Source organism: Scyliorhinus torazame, chromosome 4 (assembly GCF_047496885.1).
Source record: "Scyliorhinus torazame isolate Kashiwa2021f chromosome 4, sScyTor2.1, whole genome shotgun sequence".
Taxonomy (NCBI): domain Eukaryota; kingdom Metazoa; phylum Chordata; class Chondrichthyes; order Carcharhiniformes; family Scyliorhinidae; genus Scyliorhinus; species Scyliorhinus torazame.
In genome coordinates this window covers 222,025,023-222,049,329 of record NC_092710.1, presented here as the reverse complement: position 1 = coordinate 222,049,329, position 24,307 = coordinate 222,025,023, and the positions used below count along the sequence as shown (strand labels likewise).

Here is a 24,307-nt window from a genome sequence, read left to right as displayed (position 1 = left end):
CTTACCTTCCCCCACACACACTCTGCTTCTCCTGGTCACTTACCTTCCCCCACAGCACTCTGCTTCTCCTGGTCACTTACCTTCCCCCACACACACTCTGCTTCTCCTGGTCACTTACCTTCCCCCCCACACACACTCTGCTTCTCCTGGTCACTTACCTTCCCCCCCCACACACACTCTGCTTCTCCTGGTCACTTACCTTCCCCCACACACACTCTGCTTCTCCTGGTCACTGACTTTCCCCCACACACACTCTGCTTCTCCTGGTCACTTACCTTCCCCCACAGCACTCTGCTTCTCCTGGTCACTTACCTTCCCCCCCACACACACTCTGCTTCTCCTGGTCACTTACCTTCCCCCCCACACACACTCTGCTTCTCCTGGTCACTTACCTTCCCCCCCACACACATTCTGCTTCTCCTGGTCACTTACCTTCCCCCACACACACTCTGCTTCTCCTGGTCACTGACTTTCCCCCACACACACTCTGCTTCTCCTGGTCACTTACCTTCCCCCCCACACACACTCTGCTTCTCCTGGTCACTTACCTTCCCCCCCACACACACTCTGCTTCTCCTGGTCACTTACCTTCCCCCCCACACACACTCTGCTTCTCCTGGTCACTTACCTTCCCCCCCACACACACTCTGCTTCTCCTGGTCACTTACCTTCCCCCACACACACTCTGCTTCTCCTGGTCACTTACCTTCCCCCACACACACTCTGCTTCTCCTGGTCACTTACCTTCCCCCACAGCACTCTGCTTCTCCTGGTCACTTACCTTCCCCCCCCACAGCACTCTGCTTCTCCTGGTCACTTACCTACCCCCACACACACTCTGCTTCTCCTGGTCACTTACCTTCCCCCACACACACTCTGCTTCTCCTGGTCACTTACCTTCCCCCACACACACTCTGCTTCTCCTGGTCACTTACCTTCCCCCACACACACTCTGCTTCTCCTGGTCACTTACCTTCCCCCCCACACACACTCTGCTTCTCCTGGTCACTTACCTTCCCCCACACACACTCTGCTTCTCCTGCTCACTTACCTTCCCCCACACACACACTCTGCTTCTCCTGGTCACTTACCTTCCCCCCCACACACACTCTGCTTCTCCTGGTCACTTACCTTCCCCCACACACACTCTGCTTCTCCTGGTCACTTACCTTCCCCCACACACACTCTGCTTCTCCTGGTCACTTACCTTCCCCCACACACACTCTGCTTCTCCTGGTCACTTACCTTCCCCCACACACACTCTGCTTCTCCTGGTCACTTACCTTCCGCAACACACACTCTGCTTCTCCTGGTCACTTACCTTCCCCCACACACACTCTGCTTCTCCTGGTCACCTACCTTCCCCCACACACACTCTGCTTCTCCTGGTCACTTACCTTCCGCAACACACACTCTGCTTCTCCTGGTCACTTACCTTCCGCAACACACACTCTGCTTCTCCTGGTCACTTACCTTCCCCACACAGCACTCTGCTTCTCCTGGTCACTTACCTTCCCCCCAACACACTCTGCTTCTCCTGGTCACTTACCTTCCCCACACAGCACTCTGCTTCTCCTGGTCACTTACCTTCCCCCACACACACTCTGCTTCTCCTGGTCACTTACCTTCCCCCCCCACAGCACTCTGCTTCTCCTGGTCACTTACCTTCCCCCCAACACACTCTGCTTCTCCTGGTCACTTACCTTCCCCCACACACACTCTGCTTCTCCTGGTCACCTACCTTCCCCACACACACTCTGCTTCTCCTGGTCACTTACCTTCCCCCACACACACTCTGCTTCTCCTGGCCACTTACCTTCCCCCACACACACTCTGCTTCTCCTGGTCACTTACTTTCCCCCACACAAACTCTGCTTCTCCTGGTCACTTACCTTCCCCCCCCACACACTCTGCTTCTCCTGGTCACTTACTCCCCCCCCCCCCCCCCCCCCCCCCCACAGCACTCTGCTTCTCCTGGTCACTTACCTTCCCCCACACACACTCTGCTTCTCCTGGTCACTTACCTTCCCCCCCCACAGCACTCTGCTTCTCCTGGTCACTTCCTTCCCCCACACACACTCTGCTTCTCCTGGTCACTTACCTTTCCCCCCACAGCACTCTGCTTCTCCTGGTCACTTACCTTCCCCCCCCACAGCACTCTGCTTCTCCTGGTCACTTCCTTCCCCCACACACACTCTGCTTCTCCTGGTCACTTACCTTCCCCCACACACACTCTGCTTCTCCTGGTCACTTACCTTCCCCCACACACACTCTGCTTCTCCTGGTCACTTACCTTCCCCCACACACACTCTGCTTCTCCTGGTCACATACCTTCCCCCACACACACTCTGCTTCTCCTGGTCACTTACCTTCCCCCACACACACTCTGCTTCTCCTGGTCACTCACCTTCCCCCACACACACTCTGCTTTCCTTGTCACTTACCTTCCCCCACACACACTCTGCTTCTCCTGGTCACTTACCTTCCCCCACACACACTCTGCTTCTCCTGGTCACTCACCTTCCCCCACACACACTCTGCTTCTCCTGGTCACTTACCTTCCCCCACACACACTCTGCTTCTCCTGGTCACTTACCTTCCCCCCACACACACTCTGCTTCTCCTGGTCACTTACCTTCCCCCACACACACTCTGCTTCTCCTGGTCACTTACCTTCCCCCACACACACTCTGCTTCTCCTGGTCACTTACCTTCCCCCACACACACTCTGCTTCTCCTGGTCACTTACCTTCCCCCATACACACTCTGCTTCTCCTGGTCACTTACCTTCCCCCACACACACTCTGCTTCTCCTGGTCACTTACCTTCCCCCACACACACTCTGCTTCTCCTGGTCACTTACCTTCCCCCACACACACTCTGCTTCTCCTGGTCACTTACCTTCCCCCCCCCCCCCCACAGCACTCTGCTTCTCCTGGTCACTTACCTTCCCCCACACACACTCTGCTTCTCCTGGTCACTTACCTTCCCCCACACACACTCTGCTTCTCCTGGTCACTTACCTTCCCCCCCACACACACTCTGCTTCTCCTGGTCACTTACCTTCCCCCACACACACTCTGCTTCTCCTGGTCACTTACCTTCCCCCACACACACTCTGCTTCTCCTGGTCACTTACTTTCCCCCCCACAGCGCTCTGCTTCTCCTGGTCACTTACCTTCCCCCACAGCACTCTGCTTCTCCTGGTCACTTACCTTCCCCCACACACACTCTGCTTCTCCTGGTCACTTACCTTCCCCCACACACACTCTGCTTCTCCTGGTCACTTACCTTCCCCCACACACACTCTGCTTCTCCTGGTCACTTACCTTCCCCCACACACACTCTGCTTCTCCTGGTCACTTACCTTCCCCCACACACACTCTGCTTCTCCTGGTCACTTACCTTCCCCCACACACACTCTGCTTCTCCTGGTCACTTACCTTCCCCCACACACACTCTGCTTCTCCTGGTCACTTACCTTCCCCCCCACACACACTCTGCTTCTCTTGGTCACTTACCTTCCCCCACAGCACTCTGCTTCTCCTGGTCACTTACCTTCCCCCACACACACTCTGCTTCTCCTGGTCACTTACCTTCCCCCACAGCACTCTGCTTCTCCTGGTCACTTACCTTCCCCCCCACACACACTCTGCTTCTCCTGGTCACTTACCTTCCCCCCCACACACACTCTGCTTCTCCTGGTCACTTACCTTCCCCCACAGCACTCTGCTTCTCCTGGTCACTCACCTTCCCCCCCACACACTCTGCTTCTCCTGGTCACTTACCTTCCCCCACACACACTCTGCTTCTCCTGGTCACTTACCTTCCCCCACACACACTCTGCTTCTCCTGGTCACTTACCTTCCCCCCCACACACACTCTGCTTCTCCTGGTCACTTACCTTCCCCCACACACACTCTGCTTCTCCTGGTCACTTACCTTCCCCCACACACACTCTGCTTCTCCTGGTCACTTACCTTCCCCCCCATAGCACACTGCTTCTCCTGGTCACTTACCTTCCCCCACACACACTCTGCTTCTCCTGGTCACTTACCTTCCCCCACACACACTCTGCTTCTCCTGGTCACTTACCTTCCCCCCCATAGCACACTCTGCTTCTCCTGGTCACTTACCTTCCCCCACACACACTCTGCTTCTCCTGGTCACTTACCTTCCCCCACACACACTCTGCTTCTCCTGGTCACTTACCTTCCCCCACACACACTCTGCTTCTCCTGGTCACTTACCTTCCCCCACACACACTCTGCTTCTCCTGGTCACTGACTTTCCCCCCCCACACACACTCTGCTTCTCCTGGTCACTTACTTCCCCCCCCCCCCCACAGCACTCTGCTTCTCCTGGTCACTTACCTTCCCCCCCACACACTCTGCTTCTCCTGGTCACTTACTTTCCCCCCCCACAGCACTCTGCTTCTTTTCCAACCATCTGATCAAAATTCGTTTCTGATAATTGCACTTCAACTTTATCTTCATTCTTTGATTTCTCCTCTTGTTTTAACCTGTGACTTTTCGACCTTGTTACTACACAATCCGGAAAAATCCCAGGATATTCATCCTTCAACACTTCAGTTGTCTGATTTTCCACTGGTTATCAACCACAGTAGGCATCACTCCCACCTGCGATCCAGCTATATCATTACCCAAGATAAACTGTATTCCTGGACAAGATAGTTTCTCTATTACTCCTACTACCACTTCACCATTCTTCACTGGACTTTCCAACCTTACCTTATATAATTGAACACTACTCTTCTCACCCTGAATTTCATTTATTATCACCTTTTCTGGCAATATTCTTCCCAAACTACATAACTCCTCATCGCTTACCATTAAAGATTGACTAGCTCCCATATCTCTTAAAATTATGACTTCTTTACCTGCTCCTCCTGATACACATGAGTAAACTTTAACCACACAAGTAAATTCTTTAAAGAGATCTGGCACCTTCTTATTAATCACCTCTTGATCAGGCTGTACAATCTTTTGCACCTCCTTCGCTTCACTTGGGCTTTCCTTTACCACTCTAACAAACCCCACTGTCTTATCCTGTTTTGCCACATCAGCCTTCCCAGCTTTTCTTCAACCGCCAACACTGTGACTTTACATGGCCTAGTTTATTACAGTGAAAACATTTGAAACTTTTCATTTCTCTTCCACCCTCCTGGATTTCTTTTTTAATCTGAGGTACATTCTCCTTATTATCTCCCATCAGATCTCCTTTACCTTTACCTCTTGAGTATTTCTCTTTTCCCCAGTTTCTATCCCTCACCGGCTGAAACTGATGTTGGAAACCAAGCTTTGATTTATGAACTAATTCATAATCATCTGCCATTTCTGCTGCTAACCTCGCAGTTTTAACCCTCTGCTCTTCCACATAGGTTCTCACGACATCAGGAATTGAATTTTTAAACTCCTCCAAAATTATAATTTCTCTTAGAGCTTCATACGTTTGGTCTATTTTCAAAGCCCTTATCCACCTATCAAAGTTACTCTGTTTGATCCTTTCAAACTCCATGTATGTTTGACCAGGTTCTTTCCTTAAATTTCTAAACCTTTGTCTGTAGGCTTTAGTCACTAGTTCATATGCACCTAAGATGGATTTGTTCACCTCCTCATGTGTCCCAGATACCTCCTCTGGTAGTGATGCAAACACTTCACTAGCCCTATCTACTAGATTTGTTTGAATCAGTAATACCCACATGTCCGGTGGCCATTTCATTTGTTTAGCCACCTTCTCAAATGAAATGAAAAAGGCTTCTACCTCCTTCTCATCAAACCTTGGCAATGTTTGGACATACTTAACTAGATCCCCACCAAGCCTTCAACTATGGTGCTCTTTCTCTTCATCCTCATCACTATCCTCCAACTGTCCGTTTCCCTGTACCTCCGCCAATTTTAACTAACTGTCATGTTTCATGGCCATTTTCTGAAGTTTGAACTCTCTCTTTTTCCCTTTCCTCACTTTCTCTTTCTTTGTTTCTTTCTTCTCTCTCCTTTTCTTTTTCCCTGATCTGTATCTCCCTTTCTCTCTCTTTTTCTCTTTGTTCTGCTTGGGCTATTCTTTCTTTGTTTCTTTCTTCTCTCTCCTTTTCTTTCTCCCTGATCTGTATCTCCCTTTCTCTCTCTTTTTCTCTTATTTCATTTTCAAGCTGCTTTAATTCTTTCTCATGTTCCAGTTGTTTAAACTGTAACTGAACTTTTGCCAGTTCTAATGAGTCAGACTGTACCTCAGGCAATTTTATATGTTCAGCTTGCACTGAAAGTACCTCTTATTTCTGCATGCTGTCAGGTAACGTTAACTGAAATGTTTTTGCCAAATCTAAAAGCCTTTTCTTAGTCTCTGTTCGTAAGAAACTGAGTGTGACCTTATCCACCCCCAAAAACCTCCGAGCCTCTGAAAGAGCCATTGTCCACAACACGCTCCCTACTTAAACTGAAATACCACACCTGAAAAGCAACCATAATATGCTCACCCCTCACTGTCTGTAAGTTCACAAAGCCAACCCAATAGATAGACTTTTATCCCCCTCGAGCCCCCAATTTGTTATGGTCCAGGGTCTAGAGAACCCCAAAGTGTATCATGGAGTTCACCGGACCCACCACGTTTAATAGATTTCGGTTATGGGGAGCACAAGGGCCTACTTTACAGGTGTAATACAGCAGAGATCTAAAGTACTTTAAAAAAAAACATGTTTATTTATGAATCCAGTTAACACTTTATAAACCTACAGTAAACATCTTAACAACTATCAACACCAATAATCCCCACAGATATAATATTCCAGAAGTAACCATTCATAATTCCTAACAACATCCATAAGCTCTAAAGACCCTTTTTACAGAAAGACAGCAGTTTAAATTCTCTACAGAAACCGGTATTACTTTAAAATCCTCAAATGAGCCGAAGACAGTCTGTAGCTTGTAGAGAGAGATCATTATACAGCCGCTTGCTTTGCCTGCAGCTATCCAGCTCCAAAAATGACACTAAAACACACTGTAGCTGTCTGCTCAAAAATGAAAGTAAAGCAGACAGACAGCTCAGCTCCACCCACACTCTGACATTACTGCAGCTATTTGATAAACACCCATTCATTAAAGGTACTCTCACATGACAGGTGTCACCTTTGTGAAATTGTCCTTTATTGCTTTAGAATATTGTACTGTACCATATGATTAAAAATCCCTAAGAATAAGTGCTAATTGCCTGAATAGAATGTTGTTAGTAAATCCTAATCTTCCCTTAACAGGTAGGAAAGTGAAAATCAGGCAAGGGTCCCATTCTTATCACTATTCAATGATCAGTGCACCAAATTGCGTGTGTATGTGTATGAGCCACCACCTTCAAGTGATATGTAGAGGTGGGAAAAGGAATTCTCAAAGCAAAATTGGGATTATAGGTTCACTACTGATGGCTCCTGATAATATTTGGTCCATTACATTAATCAAGTCGCGGAATAAAGATGTAACTGTTTGATGAACTGAAGAATGCATCACAGCATCAACATATGTCCACTACATTCTATTCTGACATCTTTTTCATGGAGGATTTTATTCATAGGTGATTTGTTATGCTAACAAACTATATTTTTAGTACAGGCCAATTCAGTTTGCCAGGTGCAGCTCCTTCTATGGTTATTGTACAAGACTCATTTTAAGTTATGAAAACCATTTTTTTCTCCACTGAGCAAGTTGTTTTTTGAATTATAATGGGTAAGGAAAGTTTGAAGTTATGACCTATCTGCAGCACAAGATTCAGCTGCAGGTACTAAGTTGAAATTTGACCCTAGCGTGACATTTCACTGTTTCTTTTAGTCTAAGCTGACTGAGTAGAACTTAGTACTAATTAGAACTGAATTGTAGGTCATTTTTGGCTGTTGGCTTAATGTTGCTAAAACAGGATTGAGTTATCCAAACTTATTTCTCACTTACATCTTCTATGCCTCATTATATGAAAAACAAGTACAAATTACAGCCACACACATTTAATATTTAATAAAAAATATTTGTTTAAAATAATTCATGCTTGCGTATAAATGCATTTTTTCTAAAAGAATAAATGGTTCTGTTTTGAAACATTGCCTCTTTCTTGAACTCTTAACAGATCAGTTACGGGTCATCAGCAGAAACACTCAGTGACAAGGCAAGGTTTGGATCATTTTTACGGACTGTTCCAAATGACAGTCATCAAACTTATGCCATGGCTGAACTTCTTGAGAACTTCAACTGGAAATGGGTTGCAGCCATTGCTAGTGAAGATACATACGGACGGGATGGACTAAACAGTTTTATCTCACATGCAGCAAGGTTCAATATTTGTGTTGATTTTCATGAACTGATTCCAATTTATGACAATGAACAGCACTCCGCTAAAATCAACGCCACAGCTGAAAAGATTATGAAATCAACTGCAAATGTCGTGATCTCCTTTGTAAGATCAGCAGATACCAAGAAACTGTTCACCATATTGATTCAACAAAATGTAACCAAGATCTGGATTGCCAGTGATTCCTGGTCCAATGCTAGGCAGGTTGCAAGAATTAAACATATTGAAAAAATTGGAACTATTTTAGGCTTTACATTCAAGAATGGAAACATTCCAAACTTCAATGGCTACTTAAAAAAGTTGAAGATGCATCCCCAAGATGCCAACAAGCTTACTAAAGACTACATACGTTTCATAAATAAAAGTGGTACAAATGAACCAACTTGGAATGATTCAAACTCAAAGCAAAACAAAACTCTGAAATATGACCAAATAATTGAATCAACTACTTATGGGGTCTACTTAGCCATCCGTGCCATAGTTCATGCTCTTCAGAGAGTGTTCAATTGTACTCAAAGAAATTGCGACCTAAATTTTAATTTCCCACCATGGCAGGTAAAGAAATGTCAAGATTCATTCTGTATTATGCAAGTATCTCCAGAGTCTCAACAGCCTATTTCCCTCACTGATCTTCCCATACCTTCAACTTCCCAAGACTTGATTTTTTTCAATTCTTTCATCTCAAGCACTCCACCATTCACAACCTCCAACTCATCCAGACCTTTACAGCTTCTTTCCTCTTCCAAAGAAAGCCTTGTATGCTCCGTGCTTATCTTTAAATTCACCCATCACCTCACTCAAACCTACCCCTGCAATCTCCTCCATATCCAAATTCACATTCTTTTCTTTTGCATCTGATCTACTCCATAGACACTCTCTTTCAAATCTATCATTAGTGACAAAGCTATGAGTGCCGACTCTCCTTCACCTTCAACACGTTCCAGAAAACTGAGCTCTTGGTATTTTTAACTTTAATCACCCTGTAAGAAACAAGCATTCGCAAACCAGTGACTTGTTTCGGCACCCCACCCTTTTCTCTTTTTCATGGATACTAACCAGGTGACCGGTTTACCTTCTTTTTTTGTCAGATAATAAAGTTACAATTCTCTCATTCTCTTGGCTTTTCTCTTTTTCTTACCTGAAAGCATCCATGTGGCTCAGGAGCAGATAATACGTAGCTGTGGGAACACCAAGGTCAGCATCCTAAAGTGGAAGAAATGCTGGGGACACCCTTCTGCAGAGAAAAACGTCATACTCCATCAAAATAAGACCTTAAGTTCACTCACCTGTTTCACTAACCTTTGAAGTACTATATCTACTACTATATCTCCTCACACAGGGAGAAAGATAATTCCTTGAAATGTTTCTTAGCAACCCTCTCATTTCCAAAGGCAGATGTCTACTTGAACATGAAACACATGTACTTGTTCTTTGGAAGTGTTGGCAGTGATAGTCCTCCGAAGGTCCCACTTTGGCACCTGGAATGATAGGAGAGGAATGATAGAAAGGAAAACAAAACCACACCAAATAAAACCCTTGGCAGTTATCATGCCTAACCCTAATATGCCATAGTCCCAATTCCCTCAGTCACCATGCCATTTCTGTAAAGACTCTCTCACGCTGCCCAACATAGAACATAGAAACATACAGCACAGAACAGGCCCTTCGGCCCACGATGTTGTGCCGAACTTTTGTCCTAGATTAAGAACAAATTAATCTACACCCCATCATTCTACCGTAATCCATGTACCTATCCAATAGCCGCTTGAAGGTCCCTAATGTTTCCGACTCAACTACTTCCACAGGCAGTGAATTCCATGCCCCCACTATTCTCTGGGTAAAGAACCTACCTCTGACATACCCCCTATATCTTCCACCATTCACCTTAAATTTATGTCCCCTTGTAATGCTTTGTTCCACCCGAGGAAAAAGTCTCTGACTGTCTACTCTATCTATTCCCCTGATCACCTTATAAACCTCTATCAAGTCACCCCTCATCCTTTTCCGTTCTAATGAGAAAAGGCCTAGCACCCTCAACCTTTCCTCGTAAGACCTACTCTCCATTCCAGGCAACATCCTGGTAAATCTCCTTTGCACCTTTTCCAAAGCTTCCACATCCTTCCTAAAATGAGGCGACCAGAACTGCACACAGTACTCCAAATGTGGCCTTACCAAGGTTTTGTACAGCTGCATCATCACCTCACGGCTCTTAAATTCAATCCCTCTGCTAATGAACGCTAGCACACCATAGGTCTTCTTCACAGCTCTATCCACTTGAGTGGCAACTTTCAAAGATCTATGATCATAGACCCCAAGATCTCTCTGCTCCTCCACATTGCCAAGAATCCTACCGTTAACCCTGTATTCCGCATTCATATTTGTCCTTCCAAAATGGACAACCTCACACTTTTCAGGGTTATACTCCATCTGTCACTTCTCAGATCAGCTCTGCATCCTATCTATGTCTCCTTGCAGTCGACAACAGCCCTCCTCACTATCCACAATTCCACCAATCTTCGTATCATCGTATCGTCTGCAAATTTACTGACCCACCCTTCAACTCCCTCATCCAAGTCATTAATGAAAATCACAAACAGCAGAGGACCCAGAACTGACCCCTGCGGTACACCACTGTTAACTGGGCTCCAGGCTGAATATTTGCCATCCACCATCACTCTCTGACTTCTATCGGTTAGCCAGTTCGTTATCCAACTGGCCAAATTTTCCACTATCCCATGCCTCCTTACTTTATGCATAAGCCTACCATGGGGAAACTTATCAAATGCCTGATTAAAATCCATGTACACTACATCCACTGCTTTACCTTCATCCACATGCTTGGTCACCTCCTCAAAGAATTCAATAAAATTTGTGAGGCAAGACCTAACCCTCACAAATCCGTGCTGACTATCCCTAATCAAGCAGTGTCTTTCGAGATGCTCAGAAATCCCATCTCTCAGTACCCTTTCCATTACTTTGCCTACCACCGAAGTAAGATTAACTGGCCTGTAATTCCCAGGGTTATCCCTATTCCCTTTTTTGAACAGGGGCACGGCATTCGCCACTCTCCAATCCCTTGGTACCACCCCTGTTGACAGTGAGGATGAAAAGATCATTGCCAATGGCTCTGCAATTTCATCTCTTGCTTCCCATAGAATCCTTGGATATATCCCATCAGGCCCGGAGGACTTGTCTATCCTCAAGTCTTTCAAAATTCCCAACACATCTTCCTTTCCAACAAGTATCTCCTCTAGCTTACCACTCTGTTTCACACTGTCCTCTCCAACAATATGGCCCCTCTCATTCGTAAATACTGAAGAATAGTACTCGTTCAAGACCTCTCCTATCTCTTCAGACTCAATACACAATCTCCCGCTACTGTCCTTGATTGGACCTACCCTCGCTCTAGTCATTCTCATATTTCTCACATATGTGTAAGAGGCCTTGGGGTTTCCCTTGATCCTACCCACCAAAGATTTTTCATGCCCTCTCTTAGCTCTCCTAATCCCTTTCTTCAGTTCCCTCCTGGCTATCTTGTATCCCTCCAGCGCCCTGTCTGAACCTTGTTTCCTCAGCCTTACATAAGCCTCCTTCTTCCTCTTAACAAGACATTCAACCTCTCTTGTCAACCATGGTTCCCTCACTCGACCATCTCTTCCCTGCCTGACAGGGACATACATATCAAGGACACGTAGTATCTGTTCCTTGAACAAGTTCCACATTTCACTTGTGTCCTTCCCTGACAGCCTATGTTCCCAACTTATGCACTTCAGTTCTTGTCTGACAGCATCGTATTTACCCTTCCCCCAATTGTAAACCTCGCCCTGTTGCACGCACCTATCCCTCTCCATTACTAAAGTGAAAGTCACAGAATTGTGGTCACTATCTCCAAAATGCTCCCCCACTAACAAATCTATCACTTTCCCTGGTTCATTACCAAGTACCAAATCCAATATTGCCCCTCCTCTGGTCGGACAATCTACATACTGTGTTAGAAAAGCTTCCTGGACACACTGCACAAACACCACCCCATCCAAACTGTATGATCTAAAGAGTTTCCACTCAATGTTTGGGAAGTTGAAGTCACCCATGACTACTACCCTGAGACTTCGGCACCTTTCCAAAATCTGTTTCCCAATCTGTTCCTCCACATCTCTGCTGCTATTGGGGGTGTGGTGTTGGGTGCTCTGGTGCACAGATGAGCCAACACAGTTGTATGTGGTACAACTCTATTTTATTTTAACTCTTATTATACAGTTCGTTCTGGATACTCTGCACGTGCTGTCTCCCTGAGTGTGTCTGGTGGCAGGTCTGTCCTGGTCTTCCTCTACAGCTAATACTGACCACCGGGGGATTAAGTCTGTGCTTTTATATCTTTCTGTCATTGGTTGTGGTGTTGTGTGTTCTGATTTGTCTGTTGGTGTGTCTATCATGATGTGTGTGTTTGAATATCATGACATCCCCCTTTTTTACAAAGATATGTGCCTACGTGGTTATAAATATAATTGTGTCGTGAGTGCATCTAAGAGTGTGTGTGTGTGTTGTGTACAGCGTGTGTATATGACGTAACTATTTACATGAGGCGATGTCGGGTGCGTCACACTAACAAGGTTGTACCATAACAAAACATGGATGCGAGAGAGAAAAAAAAAAACTTGAACAGTGGTCCGGTCAGACGATATCTGGAACAATAAACAACAACAGGTTATAATACAGAAGTGTTTGACTTTTTGAACGTATGAACAGCGTTATAAGTCCAGTCTAATGGGTGACCGCCTCAAGAATGGGCTGGTCCTCAAGCCGGTTCAGCTGTGGAGATTTGTGGTCACACTGGTTCACCTTGGACTGTTGGAGGTGATGCTGTTGCCGAAGTCTCTACTTTACCATTTGTTGTACTTCGTGCAGTGCTTGGTTTTTTCATTCATGCAAATATAACATTCAACATCTTTGTTAGTGTTGCCTTGGCTGTGGTTTGGTTCTGGTGGCGATGGAAGGGGCATGATCCGTGGCATCTCCACAAAGTCATCCTTGGGAACCAGTGGAGGATCCGGCGTGTGCGTACGGTTCAGTTGCGAGCGTGGAAGGCGGCGCAAAGCTCGCTGATTGCGCCTACGCACCAATCCATCCGCCCTGCATGCCAGGAACAAGGTGGAGTCTTTTTTCTTTTTATGTTTGTGGTGGACGGCATCTTGTAGCCGATGGGTCGTTGCCATCGAAGTAGCACCATCACTAATATCATGCAAGGCGATGACTGTGCCAGATGTGGAAGTTGGCCGAGACTGTGCACGCTGGTTCCGGCCACCTGCTGTGCCGGAAGGGCGACTCCGCAGAGAAACGTCGAAGCATGTCGCCTTGGAGAGAGAATTGTTGCTCGCATCAACGTCTGGCGATGGCGCGAATTGGTGTGTCCATCTTGGACCGCCGGTGCTGGTTGCCACTGCCGACCCAGTGGGACTGCCACGCGATCCATTCCCTGTCGCCGTGGCATCCGCCGTCACCCTGAGCGTGCCATCACCGAGGCCGCGACACCGCCCGTCCGGAGCAAGGTCTGGCGTGCGCGAATCAGAGTCGGCGCTTGGCTGCTCCCCATCTGGAGTCCGGTCTGCCTTCCGTCGATGCCCCCCGTCCGGAGTCCCAACAGGTTCACTGGAGGCAGCCGAGATTCCCTGAAGCTGCACTTCTGGAGTCGGAACATGCAGGAATGCACCAACCAGTGGAGAGGCTCGAGCCATCGAGGGTGGAAGCGGTGCGCCGCCACCGCAGTCGTCAGTGGTCCCACCGTGATCGTCGAGTGCCTCGGTACGCACTAGGCGAGGTCTGTCACCTTGCACCTTTTGCATGTGAAGTGGGATGCTGTCGTCACTCGTCTTACATCCCGTGGATAGATCCTCATTAGCAGCTTGCTGTTCACTAGGGTTGGGTAAATTGTCAGAGTTTTCATCTGGTGGTGCACACCATGTCGGTGGACTGTCATTGTCTTGCCGTTGTCCTTCATTTGGGCTTTTCTTCTTTGGAATTTTAAATCTTCCCCCAGACATTGCAGAACCTTGTTTATTATCCCCAAATTCTCCCATATGTATGGTCTCGAATATAGGATCCAATGTTTCTATCGACATTGTACTATTTTCCAAAGAACATTCCGTTTCACTTTTCTTCTCAGGTACCTCATATGTATCTTTGTCTAATGTACATGCCTTCATGGTCTCTGGGTCTGATTTTGCTGGGACTGGCATGGTCACAGTCTCTCTTTTACTGTTCTCAATTGCCCACATTATACTCCCCATACATAACTGCTTAATCACTGGGGTTAGTGTGGTACAATGGATAATCGGGTCGACCTTATCTGCATCTTCACCATTAGTGGAAAGCACACTTGGTTCACTTGAAACTGCTGTGGGTTTTAAATTCGTTATCTGGCTACTCGATGTCGGTGTCCTCAGGATTCTTGCTCCAATGTTCTGCTCATTTATCAGTGGAGTGTGTATAGGTTCAATGCAATTAATGTTCCCCTCAAGGTTTGAAGAGTCATTACTGACTAACTGCTGGTCTTCGAAGTTGGGACTTTGCGGCGTTGTGTTGAAGGGAGACATTTGTCCCTGCTGTAGATATGATTCAGGTTGTGTTATCTCCATTAACTGAGGATCAATGTCTTGTCCATTTTTTCGATCCGTACTAAAACACTGGCAATTCTCAGTCTGCTCCTTGCAAGTTAAACATTCAATTAATTTCTTTAGCAAATCCTCAGCATCCTTCTGTGGCCGTGCAGCATTATTCATCTCTGTTCGGCTATAATGATCCTGAAGGTCAGCGCATAAACCTTTTTTCTTCGGGCTTGGACGAGGCGATTCCTTTGGCTTGTCTTCAGTTGGGCTTGAACAGTCTTCAGCGCTGTGCCCTTCATTGTAGCATGAGAGACCGTTATGGTCATGCTGCTGTGTAGTGGAGCATGGTAGGCTGTTATAGCCTTCTTGCTGTTCACGTGAGCATGGCAGACTTGCATCGTCTGCCGCTGGTTGGTCAGGAGAGGTTGCTAGACCCTCATGGTCTTGTTCCTGCAAGGACTGCACATTGGAGTCTTGCGTTGCTTCTATCGTGGAGGCTGTCCACGAGCTCTATGTGGAGGCTTGTGACACTGGAGTCACTTCTTGTTCGTGCAAGGACTGCGCTCTGGAGTCTTGCGTTGCTTCTATCGTGGAGGCTGTCCACGAGCTCCCTATGGAGGCTTGTGACTCTGGAGTCACTTCTTGTTCATGCAAGGACTGCGCTCTGGAGTCTTGCGTTGCTTCTATCGTGGAGGCTGTCCACGAGCTCTCTGTGGAGGCTTGTGACACTGGAGTCACTTCTTGTTCGTGCAAGGACTGCGCTCTGGAGTCTTGCGTTTCTGCAATTGTGGAGTCTGTCCACGAGCTTGCTGTGGAGGCTTGTGACACTGGAGTCACGTCTGGTTCATGCGAGGACTGCGCTCTGGAGTCTTGCATGTCTTCTTTCATAGAGTCGGGAACGTTGAGCGGGACGTGGACCACGCTCTGTGTGGCAGCAGGGCGCTCTCCGTGTGCTTGCAGCGCTCCCTGTCTGTTAATGTCAGACTGCAGCATCATCCGGTACTGATAAGTTGGGACGTCATATCTGCTGGATTGAAGATCCTCAAATCCGAAAAATGAATCCGCATCTGCGTCGGATTCAATGTGGGGGCCGCCAATGTGCAACACGAAAGGTTCGTCCGAGTCATAGTCGTATAGGACCACGGAGCTATCATTGGGCTCGCGAGGTCCGGACACACTGTAAAGATCGTCATCGAAGTATTCGAGGTCGGAATCATCGGCTTGTGCGTAGGTAACTGCTTGTCGGAGGGTTCTTCGGAGGTCAAATTCATCTCCTGGGTCAATTTGCGGCAATGTGCTGTCATTCCAGGTGAGGGAAGGTTGTTTTACAGCTTTAACAGATTTTTGTTTTTTTGATTTGGGACGTTTCCCTTTTAAATTGGATTTGGGACGTTTCCCCTTTAAATTGGTGCAGTCTGGGGCCTCTGACATCCTGACGCTCGGTATGTAGCACGTAGGAAGCGACTGCGCATGCTCAGATCGCTGTTCCTTTACCGATGGCCGTTTTCTTGACTGCGCATGCGCAGCATCTCGCGCATGCGCAAACGAAACTTCCGGTTCTGCGCACTGCTCGCGCAACTGTGCTAGCGTGATACCTTTAGCAAGATGGCCGCCGACCTCGACCCAGCCCTCTCTCAGGCCCGGGATTTCGGCCTCTGGGAATTCGGGCTCCGGGATCCCGGCCACGAGGTGAGTACTGCCGCTTTTCTTACCTTTACTTGCCGATTGGATTGCGTTTTCTTCACAGTACTTGGAGAATTTGTCCAGGACTGCCTGGTAATCGTACCTTTGCTGCCTCCTGAAGAACCTGAACCTTGTGAATATTTCTCTTGCCCTTGCACCGGCGATGGTGAGGAGAAATTCAATTTTTTCGCTATCATCCAGGTCTTGGAGTTCAGCTGCCACCAGGAACAATTCGAACCATTGCCGGAATCGCCGCCAGTTTTCGCGGAGATCGCCGTAGCACTGGAGCGGCTGCGGAACCGGGAGCTCTATCATTTTGCCTGGGCACTGCTGGTTGTCTGTGTACACGGAGGTATGCCGGCAGGTATCGATCCACTCCTGTACCATGTGGTGTTGGGTGCTCTGGTGCACAGATGAGCCAACACAGTTGTATGTGGTACAACTCTATTTTATTTTAACTCTTATTATACAGTTCGTTCTGGATACTCTGCACGTGCTGTCTCCCTGAGTGTGTCTGGTGGCAGGTCTGTCCTGGTCTTCCTCTACAGCTAATACTGACCACCGGGGGTCGTGTCTGTGCTTTTATATCTTTCTGTCATTGGTTGTGGTGTTGTGTGTTCTGATTTGTCTGTTGGTGTGTCTATCATGATGTGTGTGTTTGAATATCATGACAGGGGGGCCTATAGAAAACTCCCAACAAGGTGACTGTTCCTTTCCTATTTCTGACTTCAACCCACACTACCTCAGTCGGCAGATCCTCCTCGAACTGCCTTTCTGCAGCTGTTATACTATCTCTAATTAACAATGCCACCCCCCCCCCCACACACCTCTTTTACCATCCTCCCTAATCTTATTGAAACATCTATAACTAGGAACCTCCAACAACCATTTCTGCCCCTCTTCTATCCAGGTTTCCGTGATGGCCACCACATCGTAGTCCCAAGTACCGATCCATGCCTTAAGTTCACCCACCTTTTTCCTGATGCTTCTTGCGTTGAAGTATACACACTTCAACCCATCTCTGTGCCTGCAAGTACTCTCCTTTGTCAATGTTACCTTCCCCACTGCCTCACTACACGCTTTGGAATCCTGAATATCGGCTATCTTAGTTGCTGGACTACAAATCCGGTTCCCATTTCCCAGCCAAATTAGTTTAAACCCTCCCGAAGAGTACGAGAAAACCTCCCTCCCAGGATATTGGTGCCCCTCTGGTTCAGATGCAATCTGTCCTGTTTGTACAGGTCCCACCTTCCCAGAATGCGCTCCAATTATCCAAATACCTGAAGCCCTCCCCCCTACACCATTCCTGCAGCCACGTGTTCAACTACACTCTCTCCCTATTCCTAGCCTCGCTATCACGTGGCACCGGCAACAAACCAGAGATGACAACTCTGTCCTGGCTTTTAACTTCCAGCCTAACTCCCTAAACTCGTTTATTACCTCCACACCCCTTTTCCTACCTACGTCGTTGGTACCAATGTGCACCACGATTTCTGGCTGCTCCCCCTCCCTCTTAAGGATCCTGAAGACACGACCCGAGACATCCCTGGCCCTGGCACCCGGGAGGCAACATACCTTCCGGGAGTCTCGCTCGCGACCACAGAATCTCCTACCCATTCCCCTAGCCATTGAATCTCCTATTACAATTGCAACCCTCACGCTACCTGAAGACATTTATTATCGCACACCTTCACATTCTGAAAACAAATTATTTCTGCTTTGTGTGCTCAACATATTTCTGTATAAACTTCCAATAACTGAAGAATGTTCTATTTTCAGTTGTTAAATGAGTTGAAGAACATAAGCTTTGAGACAGAAGATGGGAAATTTGAATTTGACAGATCAAGAGATTCCTCAAATGGATATGACATAATCACATGGAAAATGGTGAATGGTTCAATACAGTATGTCAAAGTCGGTGACTACAATGTGAGGAATCGATTGATAAGCATCAGCAATAACTTCAGTAACACGGCAAAGGTGATCTATTCAAAATAAATCAGAAATGGGTGTGGTTGTTTTCAATATTTTCTATCTGTACACATTAAAAAACAAAATCTAATAATTTGTATTTGGACTTCAGAGTATAACATTAGGGATGGGGGACTCAACCAAGGGGAGGGTATGTTGGGGATGATTGAGGAGTGGACCAGGGTATTACAAAGGAAATGGTCCCTTCAGAATATTGGAAGAAGCCAAGGTGTATTTGGTGGCAGTGTGGCATCACACTCAAAGTGATGGAAAAAGTGGAGGATGATCCATTGAATAAGGAGGCTGTGGGTGGAAGGCGAGGAAAAAAGGCATCTTATTATAGTTCTGGGAAGGTGGGTAGGGGGTGAGAGCATAGGTGTGTGAAATGGTACAGAAATGGGTAAAGACCCTGTCAGCGATGGTGGGGAGGAGGGGATTGATTGGTGGAGGAGAAAGGAAGACTTATCAGAAGAGTTAGTAGGACATTTGCATTGCCAGAACAGATATGATGTGACAGAGAAACTGGGAGAATTGAATGGACTCCTTACAAGAAGCAAGATTTGAGGAAGTATAGACAAGGTAGCTGTGCAAGCCAGTGGGTTTATAGTGAATACTAGTCAAAAGCCTATTTCCAGGAAGGAAAACAGAGAATGGTAGAAGGAAAGGAGAGTTGGAGATAGACCATGTAATGGCAAGGGAAGAGTTGTAATTGGGGACAAAGCTGACATTTTCCAGTTGAGGATAAGAACAGGAAAGGCACTAAAACAGTCATTAATGTACAGGCGAAAGAGGTGAAGGAGGTGGTCTGAGTGGGACTGGAAGAGAGAGTGTTCCAAATATTCCACAAAATGACAGGTCTGGATAAGACCCATGCAGGTTCTGATGGCAGCAACTTTTATTTAGTGAAAGTGAGTGGAGTTGGGAACTTGAATGTGGTGGTGTCCCCATACATCGGCTGTCCTTGCTCTTCTAGGTGGTTGTGGTTGTGGGTTTGAAAGGTGTTGTCGAAGGAGCCTTGGTGAACTCCTGCAGTGCATCGTGTAGTGTATCTGCAGCCACTGTGTGTCAGTGATGCAGGGAATGTGGTGGATGGGATGTCAATCAAACAGGCTGCTTTGGATTGGATTGGATTGGATTTGTTTATTGCCACGTGTACCAAGGTATAGTGAAAGGTATTTTTCTGCGAGCAGCTCAACAGATCATTAAGTACATGGAAAGAAAAGGGAATAAAAGAAAATACATAATAGGGTAACACAAGGTCTACAATGTAACTACATAAGCACCGGCATCGGGTGAAGCATACAGGGGTATAGTGTTAATGAGGTCAGTCCATAAGAGGGTCATTTAGGAGTCTGGTGACAGTGGGGAAGAAGCTGTTTTTGAGTCTGTTGTGTGTGTTCTCGGACTTCTGTATCTCCTGCCTGATGGAAGAAGTTGGAAGAGTGAGTAAGCCGGGTGGGAGGGGTCTTTGATTATGCTGCCAGCTTTCCCCAGGCAATGGGAGGTGTAGATATAGCCAATGGATGGGAGGTAGGTTTGTGTGATGGACTGGGCTGTGTTCACGACTCTCTGAAGTTTCTTGCGGTCCTGGGCCGAGAAGTTGCCATACCAGGCTGTGATGCAGCCTGATAGGATGCTTTCTATGGTGCATCTGTAAAAGTTGGTAAGAGTCAGTGTGGACATGCTGAATTTCCTTAGTTTCCTGAGGAAGTATAGGCTCTGTTGCGCTTTCGTGGTGGTAGCGTCGACGTGGGTGGACCAGGACAGATTTTTAGAGATGTGCACCCCTAGGAATTTGAAACTGCTAACCATTTCCATCTCGGCTTTGTCCTGGATGGTGTTGGGTTTTTTGAATGTTGTTGCAGCTATATGCAAGTGAAGAGTATTCCATCACTCTTGTGCCTTGTAGATGGTGGACATGCTTTGGAGAGTCAGGAATTGAGTTATTTTCTGCAGAATTTCCAGCCTCTAACTTGCTCCTGTAGCCACAGTATTTATATGGCTTGTCCAATTCCATTTCTGGTCAATGGTGAGCCCCAGGATGTTGATAGGGGATTCAGTGATGGTAATCCCATTGAATGTCTAGGGGAGATGGATGGATACTATTTTGTTGAAGATGGGTGCAACTTTGAATACAGTGTGGAGGTTGGTGAGAAAAGCGAAATTTTAAATACCTTTCAAAAAAGTCGAGTGGCATAGAATCATAGAATTTACAGTGCAGAAGGAGTCTGCACTGGCCCTTGGAAAGAGCACCCTAATTGGACCCACGCCTCCACCCTATCTCCGTAACCCAGTAAACCCACCTAACCTTTGGGACACTAAGGGGCAATTTAGCATGGTCAATCCACCTTACCTGCACATCTTTGGACTGTGGGAGGAAACCGGAGCACCCGGTTTTTGTATGGAGTTTGTACATTCTCCCCGTGTCTACATGGGTTCCTCCGGGTGCCCTGGTTTCCTCCCACTTTCAGCATAATTATGAAGTTAGTGCACCGTTTTAAACCTGATTACATCTCATCCAACAAAGTGAAACTTTATCCAAATGATTTACATTGAGGCTAACGGCTCAAAATGGAAAATTCTCTTCAGGTTGTACTTGATTGCCGGCTGCGGGGGCTTAACCAGTGCATTCATAGGGGAGCTCAGAATCAAGGACAGCGACTTCTAGGGCGTCATTCTCCGACCCCCCAGCGGGTCGGAGAATGGCCGTTGGCCGCCGTGAATCCCGCCCTCGCCGGTTGCCGAAGTCTCCGAAGGGAGAAAAGTCGGCAGGGCGTTAATGGTGCCGCTGACGTCGGAGAATGACACGGGTCTGCGCAAGGCAGCCGATTTTCGGCCTGCCGATATTCTCCCTTCCGGATGGGCCGAAGTCCCGTCGTCGTGATGACCGTTCACGTCGATGTAAATTAAACCTCCTTTTCATCGGCGTGAACCTGTGCTCCAGGTTCACGCCGACCAGCGTGGAGGTGAGTGACGGCCTGGGGGGTTGGCCGCTGGGCAGGCGATGGCGTGGCCGCAGTCTGAATGTGTGGGGAGAGGTGTGTCTCGGGTTGTGTGTGCCGGGGAGGGGGATGGGGGGTCCGTGCCGGGGAGGAGGTTGGGGTCCGTGCCGGGGAGGGGGATGGGGGTGTCCGTGCCGGGGAGGAGGATGGGGGGGGGTCCGTGCCGGGGAGGGGGATGGGGGGTCCGTGCCGGGGAGAGGGATGGGGGGGGTCCGTGCCGGGGAGGAGGATGGGGGGGGAGGGGGTCCGTGCCGGGGAGGGGGATGGGGGGGGTCCGTGCCGGGGAGGAGGATGGGGGGGGGTCCGTGCCGGGGAGGAGGTTGGGGTCCGTGCGGGGAGGGGGATGGGGGGGGTCCGTGCCGGGGAGGAGGATTGGGGGGGGGGTCCGTGCTGGGGAGGGGGATGGGGGGGGTCTGTGCCGGGGAGGGGGATGGGGGGGGGGTCCGTGACGGGGAGGGGGATGGGGTGGGGGGTCCGTGCCGGGGAGGAGCCAACAGTTGGACCCATGCGGTCCATGCCACCTCGCTGGGGGGAAGGAGAGGATATGGGCAATGATGACATGTCGTCGTTCCCCCCCCCAACCAGGCCGTCATGTTTTCCGATCATCCAGCGATGTTGGCCGCCGTGGCGGCAGCCGCTAATGTCCATGGATGAGGAGGAGGAGGAGCGTGCCAGAGAGGCGGCGCAGGCTGCCACAGAGGGGCAGGCGGCAGCCGCCCAGGCTGGAGGGACACCTGACCGACAGGACGAGGAGGGGGAGGAGGACGTCGCGGCCCCACGGCAACGGAGGCACCCGAGGGCGCCCCGTGTGTACCGGCCCCGGCAGACATACCAGGACCTCACGGACCGGGAATGCAGGAGGAGACTCCGGATGAGGCGGGAAACCGTGGCACACATCTGCCACCTGCTGGCACACCTGTCACCGTGTGGCACTGGCGGGGGACACCCTCTCCCCGTGTCCATCAAGGTTACGGTGGCCCTGAACTTTTATGCAACGGGGTCATTCCAGGCACCGAGTGGGGACCTGTCCGGCATATCGCAGACATCGGTGCATCGGTGCATCCGGGCAGTGACAGATGCCCTATATGCCATGGCGCACCGCTACATCCGCTTCCCTGTGGACCGGGCCAGCCAAGATGCCCGGGCCGTGGGCTTCTCTGCCGTGGCCGTGTTCCCCATGGTCCAGGGCGCGATTGATGGGATGCACGTCGCCGTGTGGCCACCTGCAGATAACAGGGCCGTGTTCACCAATAGGAAGGGGACCTATTCGATGAACGTACAGGTGGTCTGCGACCACCGCATGATGATCCTGCAAGTCTGCGCCCGTTACCCAGGCAGTGTACACGACTCATACGTGTTGTCGCGGTCATCCATCCCCAGCATGTACGAGGGACGCCATCCCCGGCTGAGGGGCTGGTTGCTGGGTGACAGGGGCTACCCATTGCGATCGTGGCTGATGACGCCTGTACGGAGGCCACGCAATGAGGTGGAGAACCGCTACAATGATGCCCATGTAGCGACAAGGGGAGTGATAGAGAGGTGCTTTGGCGTGCTGAAGATGCGTTTCAGGTGCCTGGACCTCTCTGGGGGCGCCCTCCAGTATCGGTCAGATAGGGTCGGCCGCATCATTGTGGTGTGCTGCGTCCTGCACAATATAGCCCAGCAGAGGGGCGATGTGCCGCAGGCAGAGGAGGGCGGAGTGGAGGAGCAGCAGGAAGAGGCGCAGTCCTCCCCAGATGAGGGGGATGGGGGCAATGGTCAGGGCAGATGGGGTAGACACAGGCGGGTGGCTGTCCACCGTTACCGGCTGGCCCAGCGGGCACGGGACAGACTGATAGCCGCCCGCTTCACTGACTAGATGGGCGTGGGAATCGGGTAGTATGGCCACAGACCGCACACCATGGCAACAGCCGACCACCCACACCCCCACCCATCCACCCACCCAGCACCCTCACCCCCCTCCCCAACCCCACCCACCCCACCCGCATGCACACCACCCCCCCCATTGCCGATCCACCTGCGGCACAACAGGCCGGGCTCACACAGTTGCGGGTGGACGCGTGTCCATTGCAGGCCATGGAGGATGATGACAACCCGCCCTGTGGTGAGCTCCTGGCTCCACATAGGTGGACTATGTATGACCCATGGCCACAGTACCACCATCCACCCGGACCATCCCTGCATGCGGCTGTGACACTGCAGCGCACGGTCCCGTCCTCTGCCCGGGGGGATGTTGATGGCGGCCCTGGGGGAAGGGGGCAGACTCACCTGGGGCTGAGGTAAGACCACCCCTCACACACACACTTGCGCTCAACGTACATGACACCCCCGCACGCTTTGGACAGAGCACAAAGGCAGCTTCTGTAGGTGTAACATTGACTTTAATAACCAAACGAGTTCATGCACGTGCCCTAGCCCCTAAAACTCATCTGTGCCCTGCACCCGTGCCAACTTACTCAGAGTCTAATTGTTTGGCCTTACGGGCCCTTTGACTACGTCTACGTGGTTCCCCAGACGGTACAGCAGAACTGGAGGTGGACTCCTGTGATTCCTGCCCTCTGACACTGGATCCCTTTGGCGGCCGTTTCCTGGGGCGTCCTGGCCTAGATGGGTCAGGCTGCGGCCCGGGCGACTGGGATGGCGAGCTGCCAGCCTGTCCTGCCCGTTGCCCACCCGATGTACCTGGGACGGAAGGGGGGGGGG

The 24,307-nt window shown here is 49.2% G+C and overlaps 1 protein-coding gene across 1 annotated transcript in view; it reads left to right on the top strand.

Annotated features, from left to right (window-relative positions):
- The window catches only part of LOC140411475 (G-protein coupled receptor family C group 6 member A-like), a 161,279-nt gene that overhangs the window by 114,860 nt on the left and 22,112 nt on the right, over window positions 1-24,307 (top strand). The window contains exons 8-9 of the mRNA XM_072500572.1: window positions 8,125-8,901; window positions 18,411-18,611. Of these exons, the coding sequence (XP_072356673.1) occupies window positions 8,125-8,901; window positions 18,411-18,611 (978 nt within the window). The remainder of the gene's footprint in view (window positions 1-8,124; window positions 8,902-18,410; window positions 18,612-24,307) is intronic.